General features: G+C 42.3%; 1 protein-coding gene across 1 annotated transcript in view; it reads right to left on the reverse strand.

The window, feature by feature from the left end:
- Positions 1-1,900: 1,900 nt before the first annotated feature.
- Positions 1,901-27,763, reverse strand: part of itga1 (integrin, alpha 1) — a 36,985-nt gene continuing 11,122 nt past the window's right edge. Inside the window, 31 exon segments of the mRNA XM_035535879.1 lie at positions 1,901-3,224; positions 3,609-3,722; positions 4,375-4,470; positions 4,665-4,775; positions 5,387-5,491; positions 5,575-5,688; positions 5,987-6,095; positions 7,569-7,652; positions 7,740-7,816; positions 7,905-7,985; positions 8,444-8,570; positions 9,112-9,188; positions 10,735-10,842; positions 12,041-12,186; positions 12,304-12,470; positions 13,389-13,519; positions 13,674-13,934; positions 14,012-14,155; positions 14,239-14,381; positions 15,073-15,217; positions 17,717-17,790; positions 18,080-18,254; positions 18,660-18,810; positions 19,317-19,465; positions 20,200-20,321; positions 21,991-22,105; positions 23,528-23,571; positions 23,574-23,617; positions 25,096-25,139; positions 25,141-25,222; positions 26,297-26,417. Of these exon segments, the coding sequence (XP_035391772.1) occupies positions 3,165-3,224; positions 3,609-3,722; positions 4,375-4,470; positions 4,665-4,775; positions 5,387-5,491; positions 5,575-5,688; positions 5,987-6,095; positions 7,569-7,652; positions 7,740-7,816; positions 7,905-7,985; positions 8,444-8,570; positions 9,112-9,188; positions 10,735-10,842; positions 12,041-12,186; positions 12,304-12,470; positions 13,389-13,519; positions 13,674-13,934; positions 14,012-14,155; positions 14,239-14,381; positions 15,073-15,217; positions 17,717-17,790; positions 18,080-18,254; positions 18,660-18,810; positions 19,317-19,465; positions 20,200-20,321; positions 21,991-22,105; positions 23,528-23,571; positions 23,574-23,617; positions 25,096-25,139; positions 25,141-25,222; positions 26,297-26,417 (3,521 nt within the window). The 3' untranslated portion in view covers positions 1,901-3,164.

Below are 27,763 nucleotides of genomic sequence, written 5' to 3' on the forward strand. Positions count from 1 at the left end.
GGGAGCATTATCCAAAGAAAAAGCTCAGCAATGAGTTTGAGTCAGTGTTGCTAGGTGATGAATACTGATATTCTGGCTGTTGGAGGTCACACCAGAAGCCCCATCTGGGATTGGGCAGTCTGTCCTGATGGCTGGGAGAGAATTGGCCTTTGTCATTTTAAAATTTGAGCTGGCTCATGGCTAAAGCGTCTGTCAGTTTAGGAAGCCATATATCACACATACAAATCACAGTCCTCAAGATCTATGTTCAATAGCTTCTCTACCCACCCTATACCTGGGAATCAGGTATGACATCAAAGTAGCCAACCAGTTATGTTAATCAGTTAAACAACTACAAGGATTGTGGAATGGGGGTCCATATTTGAATTCCTATGCTGAAGTGCACTCATTGTTTAGTGATTCCACTGAGAGGCAAACATTCTCATGACACACAAACATGACAAGCTTCTCACTCATCCATGAGTTCATTACAGAACCAATATTTATTTATGCTTCATTTGTTTTTTTGGACAGCATGTGCAATGTTTTAAACTCATGCAGAAAAGAAGATATGTACAGTTGGACAAAACCAGTGCATTAGATGGATACTTCACAGCAGTGATTTTAACAGCTTCAGTTCCTAACACCCAGTACTCTGATGTGAGGAGCTTTTATCTTTTTTTTTTTTTTAACTCATGTGCTTTCTGCAGTGCAGTGCTGACAGTAAATTGAGAATTTATTTTACAAGCAATATAGTTTCACAAGCTAGAAGAACATGTATTTTCAAAAGAAAGAGTGCTGGATAAATAAAAAATAAAATAATGCAGGAAATAATGCAGTTATGACAAACTTAATTTGTACCTTAATTTGTATCATGGTTATCCCAAGATGATCTACTAAAGACTTATTTTCTCTAGATAAAATTGTTCATTGCATCTTTCAAAACCTTTAAATCAAATTCACTTATTGGTTGGCTATTTATTGTGTAAAATTCAATATGAACAATGTTTAGATATACCTGATAAAGGACAAACTGTTTTTGCATGTAAACATATGTCGATTGACACTAAATTTAAAAAATAGGTTAAAAAATTATGTAATGGATTAACATTTTCAAATCACATTTAAATCCAAGACTAGTTTTTAAGCAAAAATTATTTTATTGGGGAACCTACTCTGTGTAGTCTAGACACATCAATAAAGCACAACATCCAAACTAAAATGAAATCGAAGACATCACTTCTTGTACCAGTCTGCAAGCAATTAGGCATTTTTTGTCACTGTTAAATAATGAGATATTTCATGCCAGCATCAACTTGAATGAAATTTTTAAGAAGTACTAAGATACAGGTTGTTCTGTCTAGGAGAGTTTCACTGTAAGCAGTGAATGCTGGGTGGGTGAGCACTAATAAGGCTAATAACTGAATTAACTCTATTTATTCATTCATCTAAACAACTTAATCCAAGTCTGGATCATTAAGCCTATTCTGGAAGAACAGGACACAAAGCAAGGACCAACCCTGGACACATCAGGTTGTGTTTGTCAGTCTCTCTCACACACACACACACACACACACACACACACACACACACACACACACATGCAGACACAAATACAAATGCACACTCACATGCACAGATGCACACATACCTGCATACACACATGCATGCACATATATGCATACATATGCAGACACAAACATATACACAGACATATACACGCACACACACTCATGCACACACACACATGCATACAGATGCAAATGCATGCACATGTTTGGACACACACATAAATGCACATAGATGCACACATGCCTGCATACACACATGCATCCACATATATGCACACACACACACAAAATATGTTAACCACTGTGCCACCCTACTTGTAATTAATTAAATTATCCATTTACTAATAATATAACTAATAATATAAATATTTATTCAGATCATTGAGAGAGTATTAAATTAATTCAACTTGACTTAATTTGTCAAAATTTGTCAAAATTGCATTTTGTAAATACCATGTCTGCACCAGGCAAAATTTAATTCCCCAAAACCAACATTATCATACTTTATCTTGCATTATTTATACAGTTAAAACTAGACATTGTCTAGATGTTATGATAATACAACAGACAAAAAAGAAACAGTGAAACACAAAGAAGAGGAACTAAAAATGTTAGGGTTAAAATTTCACCAAACAAATGATTTAACATTTGCTTTTCAATCAATTTTAAGAAAATATGTTTTGAGATAAATTACCTTAAACACCAAGTAACCTCACAGCAATGGAAGTCTTTTCCAAACAAGAAATAGTGGTTGCGGCTGTATTACTCATTTTGAAAAAAGCTTTAAATGACAAGCATTATTGTAAACTCTGCTCTATACACCTTTAGCTTTATATACATTTACAGTACGATCAATTACATTCCTCATAACTGAGACGAGGAATAACTGTGTAAAAAACTTTTCATACCACCAAAGGATGTGCTCGAAGTTATCTTAAAAATAAAGAAAACAAATTATATATAATGAGCTCAAAGAACGAATTTACAGTGGGTTAAAAAAACAACAACCTTTAAAACATGCAGTTCATTTTTGTGAAAGCCTCCATTTGCATGGTGACTGCTACCTACACGAATGTGTGAGCGGTGGTGGGGTCATTGAGGGTGTGTGTATGGAGGTGGAGTTATCAGTGCACAGCCACAGGGCATTAGGGGCATTTCATAAAGGTCATGCTTTTAAATGGTGGTGCGTTCTCCTCAGCTGTGGTGGTGTGTGGTTTCAGGTTCTGTTTAGTTTTTATGCACAAACCTTGGTGTCTAGCCCTGGTAGACTGGAGATACCAGCACTGAAGACTTTTCACGGTTGAGTAATATACTCTGCGGGCCTGTTGATCCTTTGACAGTGGTCAGGGCCAACCACAGAGATCAGTTCAGTTATGTGACTTTGGTGTTTGCAACAGTTTGGTGTTTGCAACACGCCTTAGGAGTAGTCCTGGAGTAGAAGTGTTTCTGGAGACATTACGGAATACTAGACATTCCGGGCCCTGATTGTCAGGTGTGTGTGAGGGACACTCATGCATCACAGCCATGCTGCTAGACAGTGCCCTCTGTAGTCTCTGGGGGTAAGTGCAAGTTCGACCTGAGGGTTCTGGGTTGCAGACCTACTGACTATAATGCTTACTCATCTTTCATGTCCTCTTTCATCTCTTCCACTGATTTTCTCTTAAAGAATCCAGCCTAGAGATGAAGGAATAATGAGGGTTACACTCTACAGTGCTGCGCATGCAACTGAATATCTGATTTAAGATTAATTCAGAACTAGATTAATCAAGTACTGAATCCTACAAATGATGAGTTTTAATACCTGATTACATTTTTTTTATTCTCTACCACACCTGGAAACACAATTTATACACTGCAAAGGCTCCAATATCACCTCTTTTTAACTTTTTAAACCATATTTGTCAGTGTATGTACTCAAACATTCAGTATATCAAAGCTTTGGATATGTGTGACCTTTGTCTATACTTAACTGAATCGGAATCTCAAAGCACACTGTCTACAGCACCATCAGGATGTGGGTGTGTTGTGGGCTGCTGTATGTAACTGTGTGGTGCTCACCATCCAAAGGGCGAAGATGACCAGTGCCAGAATCAAAAGTCCTATGAGAATACTCAGAATAATAATCCAGAGTGGAATTCCACTCCGTAACTCTTTCAAGATCTCAACACGGACCTGCAACAACACAATTCAGATGGCACTGACAACCCCATTAAATTATGATATTAATAATTATCTCCTTTGTTAGCTCAGTGGTTGAGGTACTTGACTAGTAATCAGAAGGTTGCCAGTTCAAGCCCCAATGCTGCCAAGTTGCCTCTGTTGGACCCCTGAGCAAGACCCTTAGCCCTCAATTACTCTAGTTGCTTTGGATAAAAGCATCAGGTAACTGATTATCATATTTAAAGGTGCAATAAGTCATGTTTACCACCAAACAGTAGAAAATATTAATGAAAGTGATTTTTTTTTTACATTTGTTCTAGAATGTGCAGCTCACATGAGATGATTGCTTTGTAGTCCTCAAATGAACCAGTTTATGTATCCACAGTCTAACGGCCATGTTTAAAATAGATTTATTACAGAATCTCTGAAACCACTAGTTGTCAATATAAAGGCTATTTCATTATGTCAAGAAGAATCGCTGAAAAAAAATTACAAATTTATCCTTTCCTATCAAAATCTTAAAATGCTTGGCTCATTAGGTCCTTAAGTTAAATGTTAGTTAATATTTCAGAAAATAAACACTAGAAAAACCTCTATCATTATATGTAATGTAAAATCTCTTTTAATTCTGAATCACGATGTAGATTCAAAGATGAAGTCCCACCTCTCTATACTCATCCCCTCTGCTTAGCTGGAAGAGGTCTGTATCTTTGCTTTCCAGCTTTGCGTGAACGGTCAGATTGAATTGGGAAAACTCTCCCTACAGAATACAAGCGGATAACATCATGCACAGCCTGTAACCAATCACTGACTGCCTTAGGCAGTATATTACATACATTTTATAGTGATCTGATGTTACTTGAAAATGTATTGTCTTGTAGTATAACAGACTTGCTTGGCTGACACTGATCCCTAACAGAGGACTGAAGAATCCAAATGCTCTGTAAATCTTACTTTGATGAATGTCGACTTCCACACTCTGAAGGTTGCATTAATTTGGTTGAACTTGTTAGGAGGAATGAAACAGCTAAACGATTTACAAGGGTTCGCCTTCTCTTGACAGCTCTGAGAGAGAAAGATCGAGATAGACATATTGAGAGAGAGAGATTTAGAGAGATGGATTAAGACAGATTGAGAAAGAGATTGAGACAAAGTCAAATAAACAGATTAAGAGGAATTCAGAGAGATGTATTAAGAGAGACTGGTTGAGACTGACAGATTGAGACAGATTAAGAGAGATATTTGGAGAGATGGATTAAGAGAGACTGGTTGAGACTGACAGATTGAGACAGATTAAGAGAGATATTTGGAGAGATGGATTAAGAGAGACTGGTTGAGACTGACAGATTAAGAGAGATATTTGGAGAGATGGATTAAGAGAGACTGGTTGAGACTGAGATTGAGACATATTAAGAGAGATATTTGGAGAGATGGATTAAGAGAGACTGGTTGAGACTGACAGATTGAGACAGATTAAGAGAGATATTCAGAGAGATGGATCAAGAGAGACTGGTTGAGACTGACAGACTGAGACAGATTAAGAGAGATATTCAGAGAGATGGATTAAGAGAGACTGGTTGAGACTGACAGACTGAGACAGATTAAGAGAGATATTCAGAGAGATGGATTAAGAGAGACATAAATGCACAACACTGTCTGATTAAATGCAATCTCACCACAAGGAAGTTGCTAAGGGTCTCTGCTTTAGGTGTGTCAGTCATAGGGTTCTGTGGGCTGATGTTCAGTTGGTTGACCAGGTTGTGTGTTTGACAGATGATGTTCTGAGAGGGAGGAGAGAACCCAGCAGTGAGAGAGAGCCCGTGGTGGAAACCAGATCATAATGCTAACAGACGCAAACACTCACGGTAGTGGAGGCGACATGCGTGAGATAGAGAAGCTTGTTGTTGCTGGGTGTGATGTACGGGAATGTCACAGTCAACTGCAAGGGTGACTGCCAAACCTCAGTGTCCTGCTCTATCTACAAAACATGTAAAAATTCATCTGGAATTAGCGTGAGTTCCAGAATGTTGTGTGAGACTGACTGCAGACAAACCTAGATTCATACCTAAGCATATGATCTGTTAAAAACTATAACTGTTTACAAGCAGTTACAGTATAATTAAAGCAATTAGAGACTTTAGAGACAAATAGAGACTCAGAGTTTAACATGGTACCTGAAAGTCTCTCTACTTGAATTCAGGGCCTATGTCCAACACCTCCTTATGCTTTCCACATAACTGAATATGAAGCTCACCCTTCACCCATCTAACTCTCACCATGTAGCTAATGTTCATCTCATCTCCAATAGCACTGGTGTTGCTGATTACTCTGGGCCAGGTATCCCCCTCCTTCACGATTATGTGGTCCTCTTTCATCATCTTATGACTAACAAAATCAAGAAAAGGCTGTGTGAAAACCTCATAAATATAACATTTTAGAAATACAATAGAATACAATTCAAATGCATTTTTGATACCATTTCAATTTTTAAGCAAGCAGGTGGAATATGGAACTCGGGAATGGAGGGTTTCAGGAGCAGTGTAACCAGAAAGATACATGCAAATGTTGGCAACGGAAGTGTGCCACCAGTCAAGTGTTGATCCCATTTCTTTAAAAGCCAAATCAATCAATTAAAAAATATATGTGTGTCAAAGCACTCCGGCACTCTTATCCTTATGCAATGATTCATATAAACAGGCATTTCAATTTAATAGGGTCCTTCAAAATAAAGGTCCCTATGTGACTCAAATTAATTGTGTTCTGTGGTCATGTACAAAATGTCAGATATGGCATAAATCCAGAATTTTGCATCTTGAAGTCATATGTTCTACTCAGTCGAAGACAAGAGGTGCGTCTCAATTGCATATGATTTACTAATACTAACTCATTTTTGAGTAAATAGTACTCAGTATAATCAAAATTGTTACATTTGAGTGCATTGACAAATCCAAGATGGATAGTCAGAACTCGTATTCGAGTATGGTTTGAATGGACACTGGTGTCCCATAATGCAATGCAAAACGGAAAAGGAGGAGCTACTGGCATCTGGAGAATTTTGAAAAAAATGGCAGATAGCATAGATGGTTCGGCGACGACAGTTGCAGGTGAACAGTATATAAATGTCAGTACAGCTTGGATTTCTTTCTTTAAAATGGTAAAATAATTAATAAACAACAAATGGTTGCTATTTTAATACGAAATTTGTTTGAAATGCCTGCTACTTTAAGTTAGCTAGCAGCCTTGGCTAACTGACGGCAGCTAAGGTTAACTCATACTTGTAAACAAGGTAGAATATCAGGCCTCAGATTTAATAGCAATGTTGATGTGATACAGAAACTCAAATAATTTTATGTTTAGGTGTGATACTACAAAAGGAATACAGTAAAAGGAAGTTAAAAATGACAAATAATGTTCAGGTGTATGACGCTTGGGTGACCATATATAAGCAAAAGAACCATATCCTAATGGAAACTGCACATGTGAAACAGGGTGAGTAGATTAATACCTTACATAATAATAATAATAATAAATAAATAACAATGTTTCTTACATAAAATGCACATCACTTTTTCTGTTAACTGTGTTTTATATATATATATATATATATATATATATATATATATATATATATATATATATATAAAGTTATATACACACATATGTGATGTGCATATATGTATGTATATACATACAATCATCTTTGATTACATTTGAAAGGCTAATATTTTTCGAGATTACTGTATAATTCATATGAGTATTCCATGTCTATTTGCATTTTTACTGTGCAAAAATGATATGTAAAGTGATGGATATATGGATATGATGGATGCGATGGTTGTGACAGGAAACTGGACTCACACAGTGAACTTCAGTCTGGTCTCATACTTCACAGGGATTGAGATGTGCTCAGAATTATCACTGAGTTCAAACTCCTCACTGTCACTGCAGTACATAAAAAAACCAAAGTGTCACTTTCTTGCACCACGGAGCTCAGCTGTTAACAGTAACCCGTGGGAGTACGTGCCTCACCTGCTCGAAGTGATGTTGATGACAATATCTTTACGAAAGTGCATAGGATTGACCTCAAAGATTACACTGAAGTTTTCCTGTAAGGTGGACAGGTGTATGAGGAAACAGCTGAACACTGGTCAGCTCGATGACACCAGCAGCATGAAAGGTGGGATTTAAACGTACCTTGGCATTCGATTTGAGGAATGGATATCCCACAGCACACACCACCCTCGTGCTGTCTGGCTCACACTCTTTATCTTTAGACTAGAGAGAAAGATGCTTTAAGACTGGAAGAAAAAATACTGCTGCTAGACGATTTCATCACTCAGGCTTATCCTGCTAGTGAGAATGTCTAAGTGAGAGTTTCTGACCTGAGGGACCTAAAGCACCACACGATTCAATGTGTCCTCAACAGTATGTTTGTGCATGCACACGTGTGCATGTATGTGACCATATTTCTTCAACATCCTGTGTGTGTGATTCAGCAGGTCCCCTCCAACTGCTGCAGTACTCCCAGGTGTTCTCTGCTCCATCACAGCACACTCGATTGTGAAGGCCTTGATCACTAGCATGTGAGCCGAGTCAGGCGTGTGTGTGGACTGTGCAGTGCCCAGGTGCCTGCTGGTCCCATGCAGCACCAGCACAGTAGCCTCAGATGCCCCTCCTGCCAAAGCCTGGTGCTTCATGCAACCCCTCCACCTCTGCACAAGCTTGCAACTGACCTCCACTTTGACATAGTTGATGTTCTCTGTGGGGCTCAGCACGACCTTGGTGTTGTAGGCACTGTCTCCTCTGTTCTCCACACTTATGCTGATGTGGAACTTCTCCTGGCTGGCCTTGATGACCAGGCTGTAACAGCAGAGAAGGACTCAGCCTTTAAAGAAAAAGGCCTTTACAAGAACTCACTGTTGCTATAATAATGAGCCTAAACTGGCCCTAAATATAGACCACTTCTGAACACCCAGATGCCTTTACAGAACATTTATTAGTTTAGTTTTAGTTTTTAAAAGCACTTTTAGTATGTTTTGTTCTGCATTATCATAAGTTAGTTGAGAGGTTAAGAAATTCTTACATTTTTAAAATAAATAAATAAATAAAATTATTGTAAAACTGTACTGACCAAAGCTAAACACAAGGGGGCAGAGCAGGGAAGAACACTGTGGACTGCTGCTATAAGTAGGACTAATGTTTTATGCTATCTCTGTCACACCTGAATTAAGACCTAAAGGGTTTCAACATTCCATTATAATTCAACATTATTATTACATGCTGATACCAGTAAGATGTGTTGGAACTGCACTGTGGTGTAGTGGTGTGGTCTACCAGGTGGAGAGGTGGGCATTAATATTTCCATCTGCTGCCTTGTACAGTGGAATGAAAGTGTATTTACCTGCTGATGTTGGCCTCTGCTCTGAGCCGTAAATCAGCGATGCACTTATCATGGCTTCCGCAATCGACCAAAGCAATCTGGTGCAAAAAAAATGAAGAAACAAAAAACAGGTCCGCAGTACTGTTAGCATGTGCAAATACGGACCTGCACATGGAATCACATGTGCAGTTTCAGCCTTAGCTTCTCCAGTGCAGCAGAGGGGAGTCCTCCCATGTCAGCCCTCTACTCCAAAAAACCCTCCAAAGGTCTAATACCGTTTGCACATTAACCAATCAGCAGAAAGTCCTGACATCATGTGATGTCTGTAACAGACCACTGATGCTTCATCTAAACATTTAAGCATCCTGAGAAGCAAGGAGTACTCCAAGAGTATTTCAGGAGTCCTAAACTCCTCTGTCCTCTAGGGTCTGGGCTGGGAGCTGTTCCACAGAATGGACAAGATCAACAGACCAAGAGAGAGAGAAAGAAAAAGCAGGGAAAGGGCTGGTAAAGAGACAAATGAAGGACCTGGAGGGAATGGGACACCAGGAAAATTCCTGATGATAACCTTATTGGACCTGCATGGTCGTCTCTCCATTGGGTGTGTGTGCGTGTGTGTGCGTGTGTGTGTGTGTGTGTGTGTGTGTGTGTCTGTGTGTGTGTGTGTGTGTGTGTCTGTGTGTGTCTGTGTGTGTCTGTGTGTGTCTGTGTGTGTGTGTGTGTGTGTCTGTGTGTGTCTGTGTGTGTCTGTGTGTGTGTGTGTCTGTGTGTGTGTGCGTGTGTGCGTGCGCGTGCGTGTCTGTGTGTGTGTCTGTGTGTGTGTCTGTGTGTGTGTGTCTGTGTGCGTGTGTCTGTGTGTGTGTGTCTGTGTGTGCGTGTGTGTGCGTGTGTGTGCGTGTGTGCGCGTGTGTGCGCGTGTCTGTGTGTGTGTGTGTGCGCGTGTGTGTGTGCGTATTTTGTACTTCTAGGTATCACCACTGATCCCTGTATTCTACAGTGTTCTAGTTCATTGGTATGTTGGACTCTAACCTACTGTACTGTACTAGGATGTGTTCTATGAGGAAATGACAAAGCACTTTTTTAAGTCCCTTGATAAGAACGTTTGCCAAATGCCATTAATGTAAATGTAAATTTTTTGGACGTGTACATGTGGGGGTGGGTGGGCTTTACTATCATCATGGAAAGTCACTATGAAAAAACCAATCCTTTTACATGTCACCATGTTAGTGCGGTGAAGCTCCTGTGATGGAACAACTCATGCTGTAATTTCATCACACACAACCTGTTCACAACCTGTGGGCCACTTATAACGCTTTGGAGTTAGTGTAGTTTAACTTCTACTCCAGCCCAGAGAACTTCGGAACACATAAGAGGCTACAAAACACCTGATATCTACCAGAAACATTCCTGAATGAGGGACTGTGGCATATTAACTACATTTACTGTATTTTATTGTATCGCTGTTTGGTTAAAAATGAACACTGAAGATCTGAGCTTTAAACACGAGCTTAACTGAGCATAAATAAGGAAAACCGTGAAGCGAGATTTCATTGACACCAATGTTGCATGCGCTTGCATGGGCTGAACCCTGAAGATGCTCTTTGAGGCTTTAGGCGCTGGAGCAAGACACAGGCCTGGGCTCACCGTCTTATTGACTGATGTCGGTAGATCCCCGTCCAGCACCGGGCCACTGTCATCCACCAGTCCAAACTCCAGCAACACCATGAGTGGGTCCCTGAAGTCCAGTTTGTCCTACAGGTGGATCACAACAAATCAGCCAAATGTGTCAGGTCCTAGCCTTACCCACAGACCTCTAACGTCCTGACAAACACTTGCCATTCTCTCCCAACCACAGGCTGCACATCCTTTCTTGTGTGTGTGTGTGTGTGTGTGTGTGTGTGTGTGTACAGACCTGCCACACTGACAGCATCTGTGCATATTTACACTGATCTGGGCTTGCTGTAATCTTGACTGTACCTAGCCTCTTCCATCTGGACTTGTCTTGTCTATCTGCCCTCCACCGTGTGGTTCTGTGGAACAGTCTAGTCTGCTTCTGTGCTTGGCCACTGTATCTCATGGACAGCATGTGTTCGCCAGTCCACCATGCTGACGCTGAGTTAAACGTGCCCTGGGTTTCTGGGATGTCCACAAAACTAGCTTGCTATTTTCTTTAAATGAGCTGTGTTTAATTTCACGGAAACCCCCATGCATACTGCCCTGATTTTGAGCCATGCTCTCTGTTTCATATTACACCTGAATTACACCTGCTTCTGTATTCTGACCTCAGACATTCATATGATGCTACCTGTTGTGAAAATAGGTTTTGGAGTCAGAACATCCACACCTTTGTAGCATCAGTTAATGTGGCATAAATACGGATGTTTGGGCTTAATTGGCATGGGCTAAACGTAAAAGAACATGTCCAGAGTTATTTCCCAGAACCAGTGATGTGTAGTTTGAACATTAAAGAACTTTTCAATAGATAATCCAGAGAGTAATTCAGTCCAAGTTTTAACTGTGGACGTCACTACAAGTTACAAAGTTATCCAAGTTAAATTAAAATATTCTCTCTGTGTGTGTGTGTGTGTGTGTGTGTGTGTGTGTATTTATATATAAATAGATAGAGACAGACAGACAGACAGATAGGTAGGTGTGTGTGTGTGTGTGTGTGTGTGTGTGTTTGTGTGTATTTATATATAAATAGATAGAGACAGACAGACAGATAGGTAGGTGTGTGTGTGTGGGTGTGTGTGTGTGTGTATTTATATATAAATAGATAGAGACACAGACAGACAGATAGGTAGGTGTGTGTGTGTTTGTGTGTGTGTGTGTACTGTGCACCTGTATTTGTACAATGTGAATATAATACATGTATATACATTCTATGCAATGTTTATACTGTGTATATATATGTGTGTGTGTGCGTGAGAGAGAGAATTAATTTACTTGCCGACATGTAGAAGGCAAGGTCTTCGTGTTCGGTGCACAGGTGATCTGTGATGGTGGAGTTGCGCTGGATTCTCTTTTCATCTGTTTTCACAAACCTTCCTCTTGCGATCACCCTCAAGGAGTCCAGAGTCAAATTGTAGCTAATCACTGGACAGAAAGGGGGGAGAGTTGTGCCCCTTTAACCATTGATGACAAAAGCATGCTCCTGTTCTAACAGTTCAAAGGCATTTTAATATGCAGCAGCAGGGAACTGCAGGGGCTCACCAGTCTCTGGCTGTGTCTCTTTTTCAGACTTGATATTGTATGTGAAACACACTGTGACATGCACACACACTGTGGTTTTCCCCCGTATCTCACAAGACGGCTGCTGGAGGTTGATCTTAGTAACATTGAAGGTCATAGTTGCATGGAGCTCTGCAACATCCCGAGACCTGTAACACCCAGAACTGTAACACCCAGACCTGTAACACAACTAATTCAGTACATTAGCTAATTAGTTAATTAACATTGTCTTGCTAATTAGGTGCGTGCTCCCTCGGAGCTCTGTGAAGCCAGAGGCATTAAAAGGACTTTGGTTAAGTTATTTTGTGTTTAGTGACGTCCATATGAACTGCACTGAATTAACTGAATTGTATTGAATTGACCTCAATTGAATTACCAAGATCTGTATGCAGTCAATTAATGTATCTGGAGCTCTAAGACCAACAGGACGCTGCTGGATAAGAGAGAGCACAACGCTACATTATTTACACACTGACTGAGAGGCTCTGATGTGTTGCATAATGTAACAGCAACTGCAGATCTGAAGCTGGTTTCAGGCCAAAAGCAGCTACACTCCCATCCAGACATTCGCCTGGCATTCCCCTGACTCTCCCAGGGCTGCAGGGTTAAAACGCTCCTCTACAGGAGCCGAGAAGACGTGCTCACTCTCCCAGAGCTGCAGGGTTAAGTCCCTGTGCAAGCTCACTTGTGTTTACATGTGAATATGAGTCTGTAAGGTGAATTGGAACAACCGAACACAGGACCAAACAGTGACAAATATAACACAATACTAAAACTGCAAGTGAATTTGGCACTAAAACAGAAGACTGAAGGCTATGCAGATGATTAACAATGGAGTAAAACAGAAACACACACATACTGTTTCAAAAATCACTAATTTTGAAGAGTATCACAGATTTCTCAATATTGGTGATTGTTTTAACAATGTCAGTGTTGTTCTTCTGTTTTCTGCCAAATAACCCAGGTAGACACATGTAACGATACATCATCCTTGCAGACATGATCCTCTCCTCTTCACACTGGACAATCTGGGATGACTGCACACGCGCGCGCACACACACACTCACCAGTACAGCGCAGCCCCTCCTATGCCTCCAATAGTGATGTCTACAATGCCATCATCATTCAGGTCCATGACCCCATGAATGGACTGGCCAAAGAACTTCATCCTTTTACCGTCTCCTCCAGCTGCTATGCGCTACACACACACACACACACACACACACACACACACACACACACACACACACACAGGCAATGTAGGTGAGTCCCTGTTCTTTTCATTTGTTTTCCAACATAGTCTACAACTCCAAGATTTTATAAATGTTCCACTGAGAATGTCTTGTGTTTACTTGAGCATATTTGTCCCGTATTGTATCCTGCGTGCCATGGTAGATATACACCGCCCCGCGGTGGTCGTTCTCCAGCGGTGCGCCAATCACCACGTCGTTGAAACCGTCCAGGTTGAGGTCAGGAACAGCTGCGATGGCCGTGCCAAAGCGAGCACCACACGGCTCGTTTACGTTCTCGCTTGTACAGGAACCGTGGGAATGCGCTCGGCAACATGACTGATTCACCGGCTTCAGTGTCATGTGATGGTCAAACACGCCCTCCTGTGGACATGTGCGGTACTGCATTAGTTACAAACACCAGTCCCACACACACACACACACACACACACATACTGTACCGTATTAAGCTTGTACACGTAGACTTGTCCCTGTTCATCCCTCTCTGGCCCCATGTACATAGGAGCCCCCACGAGCAGGAGGTCTGTGTAGGAGTCACCGTTAACATCGAGTGTCTGGAGAACGCTGCCAAAGTAGGAGCCAATCTGACCGACAGAAAACTGCAGGTCAGCACGTTCACCTGTAGCATGGCCTACAGCAGCAATAGCGTCAGTCAGCAGCAGGGTACCTGCTCTCCATTCAGGTTCTGTGTAACACTGATGCTTTTGTCATGGAGCTGGTACACAGTGACACGGCCACTGTGGTTAAACCGTGGCGCTCCAGTGATGTACAGAACTCCCGAAGGTGTGTACGCTGACTGTACATCGTAACCTGCAGCCAAACACGACACATCGAAAACAATGCGATCGTAACAAACACGAGAAACCCATCACCCACAATATAATCACAAGACAGATGACAAAGTTACAGCAAAATAAAATAAGCACGATTCAGCAAAAACATGCGCAATACAAACACACACATTTCACACAGTGGACATCATTTCATTACAGAAGCAGTGTCCCATTATTGGCCTCTTATTAACATCAACCTCTCTTCATAAGCCAACCCCCCCCCCCCCCCCCCCCCCCCCCCCCCCCCCCCCCCCCCCCCCCCCCCCCCCCCCCCCCCCCCCCGCTGCAACTCCAAGTGCAGCTCATCTCAGCACCTCACTGACATGTTCCTTGTGCTGAGCGGCGCTAGGCACCTTAAAAGGGGATGTGCAGAAATTTGGGCCGCGTTGGTTCGCAGGACACGCAAATACAACGGAATCTGCTACAGTGTTTAGACTGAGACTCCAAAACACACAACAACTGCCCTGTCTGGATAATAATCACAAAGACCTCGCTGTTCACGCAGACATGTTCCAGCATCAGTTACTCGCCCGAAGGGTCGAGAAGGTCAGATACATGATGCCATGTCTGGTGACCAGGGGAGCTTGCCACCGTTACCACAAGCAGAGCAGAGGCAGCCCTGCTCAGGGAAACAGCGCCACCAGTAGGCAGGTAGGCCCACTGCGTACCCACGTATGCTGCCATGCCCTCGTACTTCTGCTTCTGCGGGTCGTGGAAGGTGTTCTTGCCAGGAACCACGACCTCGCTCCCTGTCGTCATGACAACGGTTCCATTCCAGTCATAAGCCCCCACAGCACCCAGCATCACTCCGTCCTGCAGAACGCCAGGGAGTTTTGTTAGTTTTCCTCGTCTGCCTGAGAACATTCCGGGAAACAGACCTGAACACATTTCCAAGAATGTTACACACTTTTTAAGAACACTTGGAGATTGCGAGCAAAAAGAATCCCTCTCTTCAAACCATAAACATTCACCTCAAAATTAAATACTGACATCAAAATACCAGACCCACTTGAATATGAATGTCTATAACAAACAATGCACCAGTATAACATCAATAGCTATATTCTGCATCTTTGGTGAATACAGAGAGAAGAGAATGATCCGAAAGTGTGCAATTATTTGATGTATTATTTAAAGATGGGTTGTGACTTATTCATATCTCAGACACTGTATGAATTCATCATGCTGTGTATAGTTGCGTGCTGCATGTGCAGTCTGAGAAGTGACTTCTGTGTATTGGCTATGACAGAGGGTGTCCTAATATGGTAGACGTCGGAACCACAGTCAGAAACTCCTCCAGTTATGTGCACAAATATATGTGCATGTTACTGCACAGCTGCTACCGCTTTCAAAAGTTACAGTTCTTTATGATGCAGTAAAAATTAATGTCCCAACTTATGACCCTGTGAGTCCAGCAGTAGTCAGTACCATTTTCTAATCTGCTCGGCCGGTTTTGCCCAGAACAGGATGCAATTATTTAACCGAAAGAGGACTTGAAGTAACATCACTAATAAGGGTTATGGTCATAGACCTTTCAAGAGGGAAAAATATTCGGTTGGGTACCAGTAAAATTTCATGACTCATGGTAAAACATGTCCAAAATTAGGACTCAGGTTCCATTTACCAGAGTGGCATAGCCAGGAGAGACCACCTCTATCCACTACTATAAACTCTGTCTGATATATATTAAATGACGTTTCTAAATGGTGGAAGTACAGCTGGTACTGTATTTGTGTCAAATAAACATGGTTTATGCAGTGATTGCTTACAGTGATGTTCATAAAAGTTAGTTTGGTCACACTTTATTGGCTACCAGGTGCTAGGGTGAGAAGGATTAACCAATAAGGACCATGCTTCTGGTTTGTTTCTTTTTTCTATTGCTAGCTACTGCAATAGGAGGTCAGTCACATACATGTAAGAAAAACTGCAACTTTCAGTCTGACAGCAGAGATCATAGAAGTAAAAGGACTACACTGATTCATACTGTTCAAACTGAACAATTCAAGGCAATTCTGTAGAGCAAAAATGAGAAAATATCAGGTTGAGGAAAACAGGCGGGAACTGAGAAATATAACTGAATCCATCATTTTGTGGTCAACAAGAAATTGCTTGCGGTTTCATTTAGTATTTTACTCATCCCGTTTAAAATGAATTCCTGCCTAAGCCACTGAATAAATGTAGCCATTTTCATGTGTATACCCTCAGATGTCAGAGGCTACAGTAAAGCATCACAAACTTGACTGCACATATTAACCCTACTGTCGTAGTCAAAACTACAGTGTCGACTGAATTTCAGGACTAGGCCAGGGCTTCCCATCCTCACCGTACCCTCTGCCCTGCCCTCTTCATCTCCCACGATCTCTGCCTCCAGCTCTAAAGCCCTCAGTCTTCTTACACTTGATGATGGTAGTTCCGCTTATTGTAACTTACTGTGTAGCTGTTTGTTCACTGGATGAAAATCAGTCAGCAGGTCTATACAGTTTATTCTTTATGTAGTCATGGCATATTCATCCATGTGAGGCATTTGTACATTAAGTAAAATACAACTATAGATACATTATTTTATCTTAGACAGCAGTCTTTCTCTAGCAATGTTAACATGTTAGATATTAAAGTACCTACTCTAGACATTTAAGACTGTAACATACCTACTTTAGTTCTTTAGGACTGTGAAGGACTTACTCTAGATCTTTAGGACTGTGAAGGACTTACTCTAGATCTTTAGGACTATGAAGGACTTACTCTAGATCTTTAGGACTATGAAGGACTTGCTCTAGATCTTTAGGACTGTGAAGGACTTTCTCTAGATCTTTAGGACTGTGAAGGACTTACTCTAGATCTTTAGGACTATGAAGGACTTGCTCTAGATCTTTAGGACTATGAAGGACTTGCTCTAGATCTTTAGGACTATGAAGGACTTGCTCTAGATCTTTAGGACTGTGAAGGACTTTCTCTAGATCTTTAGGACTATGAAGGACTTACTCTGGATCTTTAAGACTGTTAAGAACTTACTCTAGATCTTTAGGACTGTAAAGTACCTACTCTAGATCATTAGGACTGTGAAGGACTTACTCTAGATCTTTAGGACTGTGAAGGACTTACTCTAGATCTTTAGGACTGTGAAGGACTTGCTCTAGAGCTTTAGGACTGTGAAGGACTTGCTCTAGAGCTTTAGGACTGTGAAGGACTTACTCTAGATCTTTAGGACTGTGAATGACTTACTCTAGATCTTTAGGACTGTGAAGGACTTACTCTAGTTCTTTAGGACTGTAAAGTGCCTACTCTAGATCTTTAGGACTGTAAAGCACTTACTCTAGATGTGTGAGCACTGAAGCCTGCCTGAGACATCTCCATCTCAAATGAATAGGTGTGATTCCCAGAGGTAGCTGTTAAGAAACAAAACACAGAGTGAGATTTCTGTTTGTGATATAGTGTTTCAATTATGCTGGTAATATATATAAATGTATTTGTTTTCAGTGTAAACCATGCTATGAATTCTGACTGTTTATATCATAATCTGTACTGTAAGAAAGTTTTTATGATCTCAGATAATTTCAACATCTCCAGTTACAACATATCACATTCTTCCTAATGCAGACAGAAGGAACTTTGGCTTCACAAAGTAATATAATGTCCTTAAGAAAGCTCTGGGGTCATTTTGAAAAGATTTTTTACCCTCTAATGCAAAGATCTTTCTTCCAAGTGTGTCCGAAATGTTCACCAAGGCCAGCTCATCTTCCACATTGAAGAAGTGATCTTCTTTTTTCTCACTTGCGATGAGCTTGATTTCGTTAATGAAATTCTGAACTTGTTGAGCACTTTTATTCTGTCGGTTATAATCACCAAGCACCTGCCAAGGAACACAAACTCAGAGTCTGTCTAATACTGCAAAACCTGCCTGTCTAATACTGCAAAACCTGCCTGTCTAATACTGCAAAACCTGTCTGTCTAATACTGCAAAACCTGCGTGTCTAATACTGCAAAACCTGCCTGTCTAATACTGCAAAACCTGCCTGTCCAATAATGTAAAGCCTGCCTGTCCAATATTGCAGAGCCGGTCTCTACAATACTAAATGGATGGTAATACACTACATAAAGCTGACAGCAAAAATATTTGTTTTTTTCAAATATAATTATTCATAACATTTATTCAGCATTTTAGCTACAGCAGTGGATTACAGAGTTAAACATGAGTGTGAGGAGCACAACCCACCAAACTAAAGGAGAAACCAACAAACAAGAGAGGCAGACTCACAGCAATGGCAAATCTCTCGATGCCATCTTTCTCACACTCATTAATGACACTCTTCAGGTTGTAGTGGTCATGTGACTCTCCATCTGTAACAATCACCATGACCTTTTTCACCCCTGGTCTCGCCCCTCGCTCCGTGGTAAAAGCTTCCCTCCTGTCAGTGACCACACAGCCAATCAAGAGTTTTTATCAGGTCAGAAGTCAGAGCCGAGAAGTGACACGTCTGTATGTTATCACATGTCTCATTGTCTCTGAAATGTTTCTAAAATCACTTTAGAGAGAGCATGTAATTAATATCTTTAAAGTGATTTAAGAGATGTTTTTCATTAATTGAGTTCGTGTTCACTCAATTACTTGAAGGTTCATTTTGTAATTTATTCATTACCATGTTAATGTTACTTACCATTAACATTAAAGAGTTAATTAGTCAAATCAGATATACACTCGCTCTCTCTGCCTCACTCAGAGTGAAAGTGAGTGAGAGTCTGCAGTTATGAAAGAGAATTACATGACTCTCATTGTGTGTATGTTTCTTCCTTGTTGGATGTGTTGTGCAGTTTTAGTAGTTCGCAGCAGTTTAATTTTAATTTTAATAAATGTGACAACTTTAATGACAGTGGCTGAAATAGAAACTGGGAAGTAAAGGTGAGGCTGAGGTACCGTGCTGTGTCAATGCCAAGAGCAGTCATGGTTTTCTGTCCAGTTCTCTGTGGAATTAAGCTTGCAAATTTAATGAGGTCATGGGTGTTGCTGAATTGGCTAAGGTTAAGTTCATGGCCAACATCATCTCCATATGACACAATTCCCACCTGAGGAAGCAAAAAAAAGAGACACGACAGATTCATACAGACACACTGCCATTGTCCATTGTACCCCACCAACATACATATTTCTCAGAAAGAGTCACACAGTTATGTAACGTCATGTGTTCAGAACAGACTCTCTGAACACTGGGTAACATGGTCGTCCACTGGACTGCACAATTTCCAGGGCCACTTTCACGAAAACTGATTTCATCATCTCTGACCCACTCTGGAATTCCCTCAAGGCAATCACGTTTTCAGATCACATAAAGGACCTTGGTGAAGCCAGGCTAGAGATCTCCTAAAGGACCCTGGTAAAGCCACGCAGGAGATATCCTAAAGGACCCTGGTAAAGCTAGGCTGGAGATCTCCTATAGGACCCTGTTGAAGCCAGGCTGGAGATCTCCTAAAGGACCCTGTTGAAGCCAGGCTGGAGATCTCCTAAAGGACCCTGTTGAAGCCAGGCTGGAGATCTCCTATAGGACCCTGTTGAAGCCAGGCTGGAGCTCTCCTAAAGGACCCTGTTGAAGCCAGGCTGGAGAGTTGACTGTGGAAGGACTTTCCTGTAGGAGTTTTAGTAATTATATCAGGCGCTGCTCTTAGCTGGATATTTTTAGATGGCAAACCGCTGTCCTTTCCGCTGAGACATTAGTCCGGCTGCACTGCTATGCCTGCTGCACTCATCCCAGCACATCTCGTCAGCTCATCAGCAGAAGGGTTCAATCAAAGAGCATGCTAACCCTTGCTGGGGGGATCTCGATGTTCTTCAGAAACTTGACCAGAAATCTTCTGATTTCTTCCCACGGGTAAATGCTGTTAGACCCATCCAGAACGATGACAACGTCCATTTCCTGCTGGCACTCTGTAAAGGAACAGAGGCAAAGTAGACCACACACTCAGACCTCAGACTCAACCCGTGCATGTGTGATGCAAGTTCATGACATATTAACATGACATATTCTAATGTTCTGGAATATATCCTTTAGATCTGTGTCCTCTGAATCAGTTTAGACAGGCTGTGTCCACGAGAGGATGTTATAGTGCTTTATATATATAATGTGAGCTGTTGCATGTCAAACTGAAGCCATTGTACACAGGACATTAAATGAAAAAGTCATGAACTATGCAGTTCCAGTAGACATACTGATGTCTACCCCCACACAACAAAACTCCATTATCATATATAGGCAGTTTCACTTGTCATATTTTCATATATGGGTCTGTGCTGTAATTTTATATGTGATGTGAAGTATGTGACTACAGTATCCCGCTATCCCAGGTTTTCTCAGAGCTACAGTATCCAGCTATCCCAAGTGTGCGCTGGAATACAGTATCCCGCAATTCCAGGTTTTCTCAGAGCTACAGTATCCCGCTATCCCAGGTTTTCTCAGAGCTACAGTATCCAGCTATCCCAAGTGTGTGTTGGACTACAGTATCCCGCTATCCCAGGTTTTCTCAGAGCTACAGTATCCAGCTATCCCAAGTGTGCGCTGGACTACAGTATCCCGCTATCCCAGGTTTTCTCAGAGCTACAGTATCCAGCTATCCCAAGTGTGCGCTGGACTACAGTATCCCGCTATCCCAGGTTTTCTCAGAGCTACAGTATCCAGCTATCCCAAGTGTGCGCTGGACTACAGTATCCCGCTATCCCAGGTTTTCTCAGAGCTACAGTATCCAGCTATCCCAAGTGTGCGCTGGACTACAGTATCCCGCTATCCCAGGTTTTCTCAGAGCTACAGTATCCAGCTATCCCAAGTGTGCGCTGGACTACAGTATCCGCTATCCCAGGTTTTCTCAGAGCTACAGTATCCAGCTATCCCAAGTGTGCGCTGGACTACAGTATCCCGCTATCCCAGGTTTTCTCAGAGCTACAGTATCCAGCTATCCCAAGTGTGCGCTGGACTACAGTATCCCGCTATCCCAGGTTTTCTCAGAGCTACAGTATCCAGCTATCCCAAGTGTGCGCTGGACTACAATATCCCACTATCCCAGGTTGTCTCAGAGCTACAGTATCCAGCTATCCCAAGTGTGTGCTGGACTATAGTATCCAGCTATCCCAGGTTTCTCTGGACTATGGTATCCAGCTATCCCAGGTTTTCTCTGGACTGCACTATCCAGCTATCCCAGGTTTTCTCTGGACTATGGTATTCAGCTATCCCAGGTGTTCTCTGGACTACATCTTCAGTATGTATGAAGAAATCCAGTGTGAGGGGCAGAGACTCAGAAACACCCTAAAAGCATATTACATAAAGAGGTGTGTGTGTGTTTGAATGAGTTTGTATAAAATGAAGAGACTCAATATTTATGATGAGTCACTGGTGCGTGTGCGTCTGGGAGGCTGAAATGTCAGCTCTGCTAAACCCTGTCCTAAATTGGGCATACAAGACAGGGCAGCCAGGCTGTGGTTTACATGCTTCAGAATGTGTTAATATACACACTCGTCTGTACAACGTGTGCGAGTGAGTGTGTCTGTGTGTGTGTGTGTCTGTGTGTGTGTGCGTGTGTGCGTGCGTGCGTGTGTGCATGTGTACCTCGAATGGTTGGGGCAATCGAGTTCAGCACTTTGAAGGAGGAACTAACATTGGAGCAGATGCCTGTTGTGTACTGCAACTTTCCACACATGTAGCCATACTGGGGACCACATGCCTGCAGGAGAGACAGTGAGAGAGAGAGAGGAAGTGATGGAGAAAGAGAAGAAGAGAGGGATGATATAAGAAATCATGGCTGTCCAGTAGAGACAGAACTGCACATTTTCACTGAATGTGAAACATTTGACTAAATATGTCAAATTTACTTTACAAAATTTGAGATGATCCCCCCCCAACTATACCTAATACAAACTGCCCATCCTATTGGGCGAAAAAAAAAGAAAGCAGTGCTTTAGCTGGGCGATACATGTCTGCCTGCCATAAGATGAGGGACAGAGAGTAGCCCACCCAAACATACACACACACACACCCTGCCCTGTTCGTATGTGTTATTTTCTTCTGTACCTTTCTCATCTTGTCTTCTTCCAAATATTATTTTGTACCAATTACAGTTTCTTTCAAGTTAATTATTCAAACACAGAATTCTTAATTTCCTTAATTGCAAAGGTTCATTCTTGTTGTTTTACTCTAATACTGCTTTGGCAAAACTGTTACTACATATGTTCATGACAATAAAACTTACTGAACTGATAGGGACAGGGCAAAAAAGAGACAGAGATGGAGAGATTGAAAGAGGGAGAGAGGAGACGTGAGCCAGGGAGAAGGGGGGAAGGTGGGAGAGAAGGAGAGATGAAAAGGCAGTGAGACAGGGAAGAAGAGGGATAGAAGGAGTGAGACAGTAGGGGAAGGTGGGAGAGAAGGAGAGATGAAAAGGCAGTGAGACAGGGAGAGAGGGATAGAAGGAGTGAGACAGTAGGGGAAGGTGGGAGAGAAGGAGAGATGAAAGGCAGTGAGACAGGGAAGAAGAGGGATAGAAGGAGTGAGACAGTAGGGGGAAGGGTGGGAGAGAAGGAGAGATGAAAAGGCAGTGAGACAGGGAAGAAGAGGGATAGAAGGAGTGAGACAGTAGGCGAAGGTGGGAGAGATAGGAGAGATGAAAAGGCAGTGAGACAGGGAAGAAGAGGGATAGAAGGAGTGGAGGACAGTAGGGGGAAGGTGGGAGAGAAGGAGAGATGAAAAGGCAGTGAGACAGGGAAGAAGAGGGATAGAAGGAGTGATGTAAAAGACAGAGTGAGACCGGGAGAAAGGGGGACTGAGATGGGAAGACGAGGAGAGGGAGGAGATCTCTGAAGGGCCTAAGTAGAGGTAATGGAAAAATGTGCTCATTTGTACTGTATTAAAAGATTCTTTGGGTCATAAATACAGCTCCTTAAATACCGCACAGTAGACAGACGCTGAGCCAGAAACCCTGCTGCTTCATAATTACAAAGGACGAGTGGAAAATCTGCTCTTTCAATAATTCAGCTTCTAAACACAACTGACTGGAGCTCTTTAGAAGGTCCAGAATCTGGTTCTAGTGTGATCAGAGTGTGTGAAGCAGTGTGACTGAGGATTAAAGACAGCCACAGCATATTCATACCAGGAATCCGTTCCCATCCGGATTAGCGACCAGCGTCGTTCCATGGTCATGTTTTCTTTGATTTCATGGATGTCTGGAATGTCGTGTGGTCTGGGAGAAAGAATAAATATAGATATCAACTCAGTTTTATGAAAATAACTAGTATACCAGCAATTAATAATAACCACAACCACAACAAAAAAAGAAAAAGGAACAAAAAACCCTGTTACCCAGCACCTATAGGGCAGGTGTTTAACCCAGCCCCTAATAGGGCAGGTGTTTTACCCAGCACCTATAGGGCATGTGTTTTACAGCACCTATAGGGCATGTGTTTTACCCAGCACCTATAGGGCATGTGTTTTAACCCAGCACCTATAGGGCAGGTGTTTTTACCCAGCACCTATAGGGCAGGTGTTTAACCAACACCTATAGGGCATGTGTTTTACCCAGCACCTATAGGTTAGGTGTTTAACCCAACACCTGTAGGTTAGATGTTTACCCAGCACCTGTAGGATAGGTGTTTAACCCAGCCCTATAGGGCAGGTGTTTAACCCAAACATGTATATAGGGCAGGTGTTTTACCCAGCACGTATAGGTTAGGGTTTAACCCAACACCTATAGGTTAGGTGTTTTACCCAGCACCATTAGGTTAGGTGTTTTACCCAGCACCTGTAGGGCAGGCATTTAACCCAACACATACAGGTTAGGTGGTTGAAAACCCAACACTATAGGTTAGGGTGATTACCCAGTACCTATAGATTAGGTGTTTTACCCAGCACCTATAGGGCAGATGTTTAACCCAGCGCCTGTGGGGCAGGTGTTTAACCCAGCGCCTGTGGGGCAGGTGTTTTAACTCAGCGCCAATAGGGCACGTGTTTTTACCCAGCGCCAATAAGGCAGGTGTTTTACCCAGCATCTGTAGGGCAGGTTGAGAACTGCAATGAGAGACCTTCTGCAAACCCAGAGAACAGTGTAGTTTCTCCAGACTGGGCATCTACAGTGTCCTGTGTGAAACCAGGACACAGGCAAATGCAACGTGTACCAGGAGGATACTAGACCAGATGTGCCGGTAACAGCGAATGATTTGGAGATCTTAGGACCAACATGTCAGTGTCATGATGTCATTAGTCATAATGTGCTGTTTGTGTAGAAAGAACATCTGGTTCTGTCAGCACTCCAACACTGTCAAGCCTCTCTCTCTCTTACTCTCGCTCTCTCTCTCACACAGGACACACCCACACACACACACAAACCTTTTAAACCTTTTCCTTTTCATCTTCTTCATGGAAGGGTTTACAGCAGCTTTCCACTAACTGCACGTCTAGGATGTTCTCGCATGCACTGAGCCTCTAGAACTCAGATTCATTCGGAACCTTCTGACCTTCAGTCATCAGTGGGTTACCATGGCAACAATATGTCATGTGCTACGCACATACAGAGAGGTTTGCAAGCTGAAACAATAGCTGTAGAAAGAAAAAAGAGTCTTGCCCTAGTCACACGCGATTCCACCAAAATAACAAAGCTACTCTGAAAAATAATCAACATAAAACACGAAACGCACACACAAACACACACATATAAGAAATAACGCAAGGATCTCACCTGGCAAATTTAATTTTACACAGTCAGAAGAAACTGCCATGACCCACTGGACATTTGTAGACATCTCCAGTCCGCCTGGCGGCTGTCCCTTCAGAGGAGAACCAATCCAGAACCCTACGGCGCGGGGGGAGAGATGCACATATTTGACTCAAATGCCACTCAAATTCCATGCAAAGTAGACCTAATTGATTCTTTATTTTCCCAGTTGAAATGAAAAGCAAATGTCACACAGCTGAATGCTCTATACACTAATGGTGCTAAATGTTGTTGAAAATGTTGTTACTAATGTAATTTGTAACTCTATAGGCTAAAGTCAGCAAGGAGATTTATTTTTGTTTGTTTGTTTGCTGCTGCTGTTGTTGTTGTTTTTGTGTTTCTCCCATCACCAGGGCTGTGAGTTCCCAAGGTCTGCAGGCTAGCTTTCTCTGACCTATCAGACCTGGCAGTTGCTGCCATCTCTGACTGTCATTAAAACTGCCCTATCACACTGAAAACATGTAAACAGCTCAGAAGTCTTTAACATTCAGAGCTCAGTCGAGGCCTTGGAGTCCAGACACACGCTACACTTCCTCTTTAGCGCTCTGCTCAGAGGCTGCAAATCTCTAACCATCAGCCAAAGGGCACTGGCCTTCATTTAAGTTTAGCTTACATGCAAAGGATTCAGAAATATAAATCAGACAAATTCTCAGTCTGGGTTTAGAACAAACTCACTGTTTAAAATGAATTCAGTTTAGTTCAGTTCAGATTTATTGCTACTACACATATACACAAGTGTACAGTATACTTCAGTCTGTTCATCTGAAGATACAATCTAAACAGAATATACTGCCATCAGGCAAGACCAGTAGCAGTAATTAAATAATAAATACCAACCTCTTTATGAATCACTCTCTTTCTCGTATCTGTCCTGCATGTAATCTTGAAACAAGAGTTAATTTGTGTGTGCATGTGTGCGTGCGTGCGTATGTGTGTGTGTTGGGGAGGAACAGAGACAAGGTAGTCTGATGCTTTACAGATAGCTAAACACAGGTGCAGACCAGGATATGTCTGCTTCACTTGATTTCACTCATCAGAAAGGTTCACGTCAACGCAAGCACTGGGGACTGTCCTGCAAGTCAGGGGCCTGATTCCCCTGCGCCCCGCAGTCACGCCAGGAGCAGTGCGGGACTTCGCGTCTGGGAAACTCACCACTTCCCTTCACTGTTCTCAAACTGCTGCACAGTGTAGCCGAACATGTCGTCCACGGGGCCGGTGAAGGACATCCCGTTCTTCTCGTCCACATTGAAGAAGAGCAAACAGGGCAGCAGCACTAGGAAAACAAAGAACATGTCTCTTTAATGTCAAAATGTCAGCTAGCGATACTGTAATTCATCTCTGAAAGGGTACAGATGGAAAGAGTTTACAGTCATTTTTTAATACATTGTTAGGAATACATCACACATTTTTTTACTGACGAAACAAGGGAACAAATGAGAAGTCTTTTACACTAAAAACATTAAGGGAAACAATTTCTCCATTTTATCCGACTTCTGCATAAGAGCAGAAAATTATGGGAATTCTGCAGAGAGGAATTTCTGCTTGGGTGCCAGAGGAATTTCACAAAGCCATGCTAAGGTCTTGGACCTTGCCACGCACTTGGCTTCCAGCCTGGACAAGGCATCCTTCAGCAAGTGGACCACAGCCAGTCCCCCAGCACTGTGGACAAAAAGGACACTAAATATGACGTTTAAATGGGTCTTTGTGCACAGGTTACAGAGAGCCTCTTCATACACACCACACTGTTGAGTTCCACTCATCATTTATTCAGTTTCTGTATTTCTAAAGCTGTGGTGAACATTAACCAATTTCAGACATGTTGAGAAGTGCCAGGGTGTCCAGAAAAAAATTCCAAACAGAAAGACCACACAGAGAACACAGACGACACTGACCACAGCAAACATTTCGCCGCTAAAAAGGAGGTTAATCCATGCTCATTATAGCCTGGGGAGCTTCAGTGTGAACTCCAGTGGCCTCTGTACTGTGTCTGAGCGGAGGAAGTGTGCAGACCAGAGCTGTGAGTGTGTGTGTGTAGACCAGAGCTGTGTGTGTGCGGAGCATGGCTGTGTGTGCGTGGAGCAAGACTGGTCTGCAGTGGGAGTCCAGTGGGACACCGTTAGTGCTGAGCCCACGCAATCAGCACAGAGACAATGGAGATATGAGTAGAGTCTTTACAGAGGAGACAGTGGAGATATGAGCAAAGAGTGTTTACAGAGGAGAAGGCAGTGAAGATATGAGCAAAGAGTGTTTACAGAGGAGGAGACAGTGGAGATATGAGCAAAGAGTCTTTACAGAGGAGGAGCCAGTGGAGATATGAACAGAATGTTTACAGAGGAGGAGAGAGAAGAGACATGAGCAAAGAGTCTTTACAGAGGAGGAGCCAGTGGAGATATGAACAGAGTCTTTACAGAGGAGGAGAGAGAAGAGACATGAGCAAAGAGTCTTTACAGAGGAGGAGGCAATAGAGAGTCTAAAAAGTTCTATGAAAACATGCCTGGGAAAGATCTGCAGCTCTTTTCTGGGCAGATTTGGGACCTAGGTAAACTGAACTTCCTCCTATAAACAGACACAGATTACTAGAGGCACAAATGTAGGCCTACCTTAGACACATACACACAC

The sequence above is a fragment of the Electrophorus electricus genome, chromosome 17 (assembly GCF_013358815.1).
Source record: "Electrophorus electricus isolate fEleEle1 chromosome 17, fEleEle1.pri, whole genome shotgun sequence".
NCBI lineage: Eukaryota > Metazoa > Chordata > Actinopteri > Gymnotiformes > Gymnotidae > Electrophorus > Electrophorus electricus.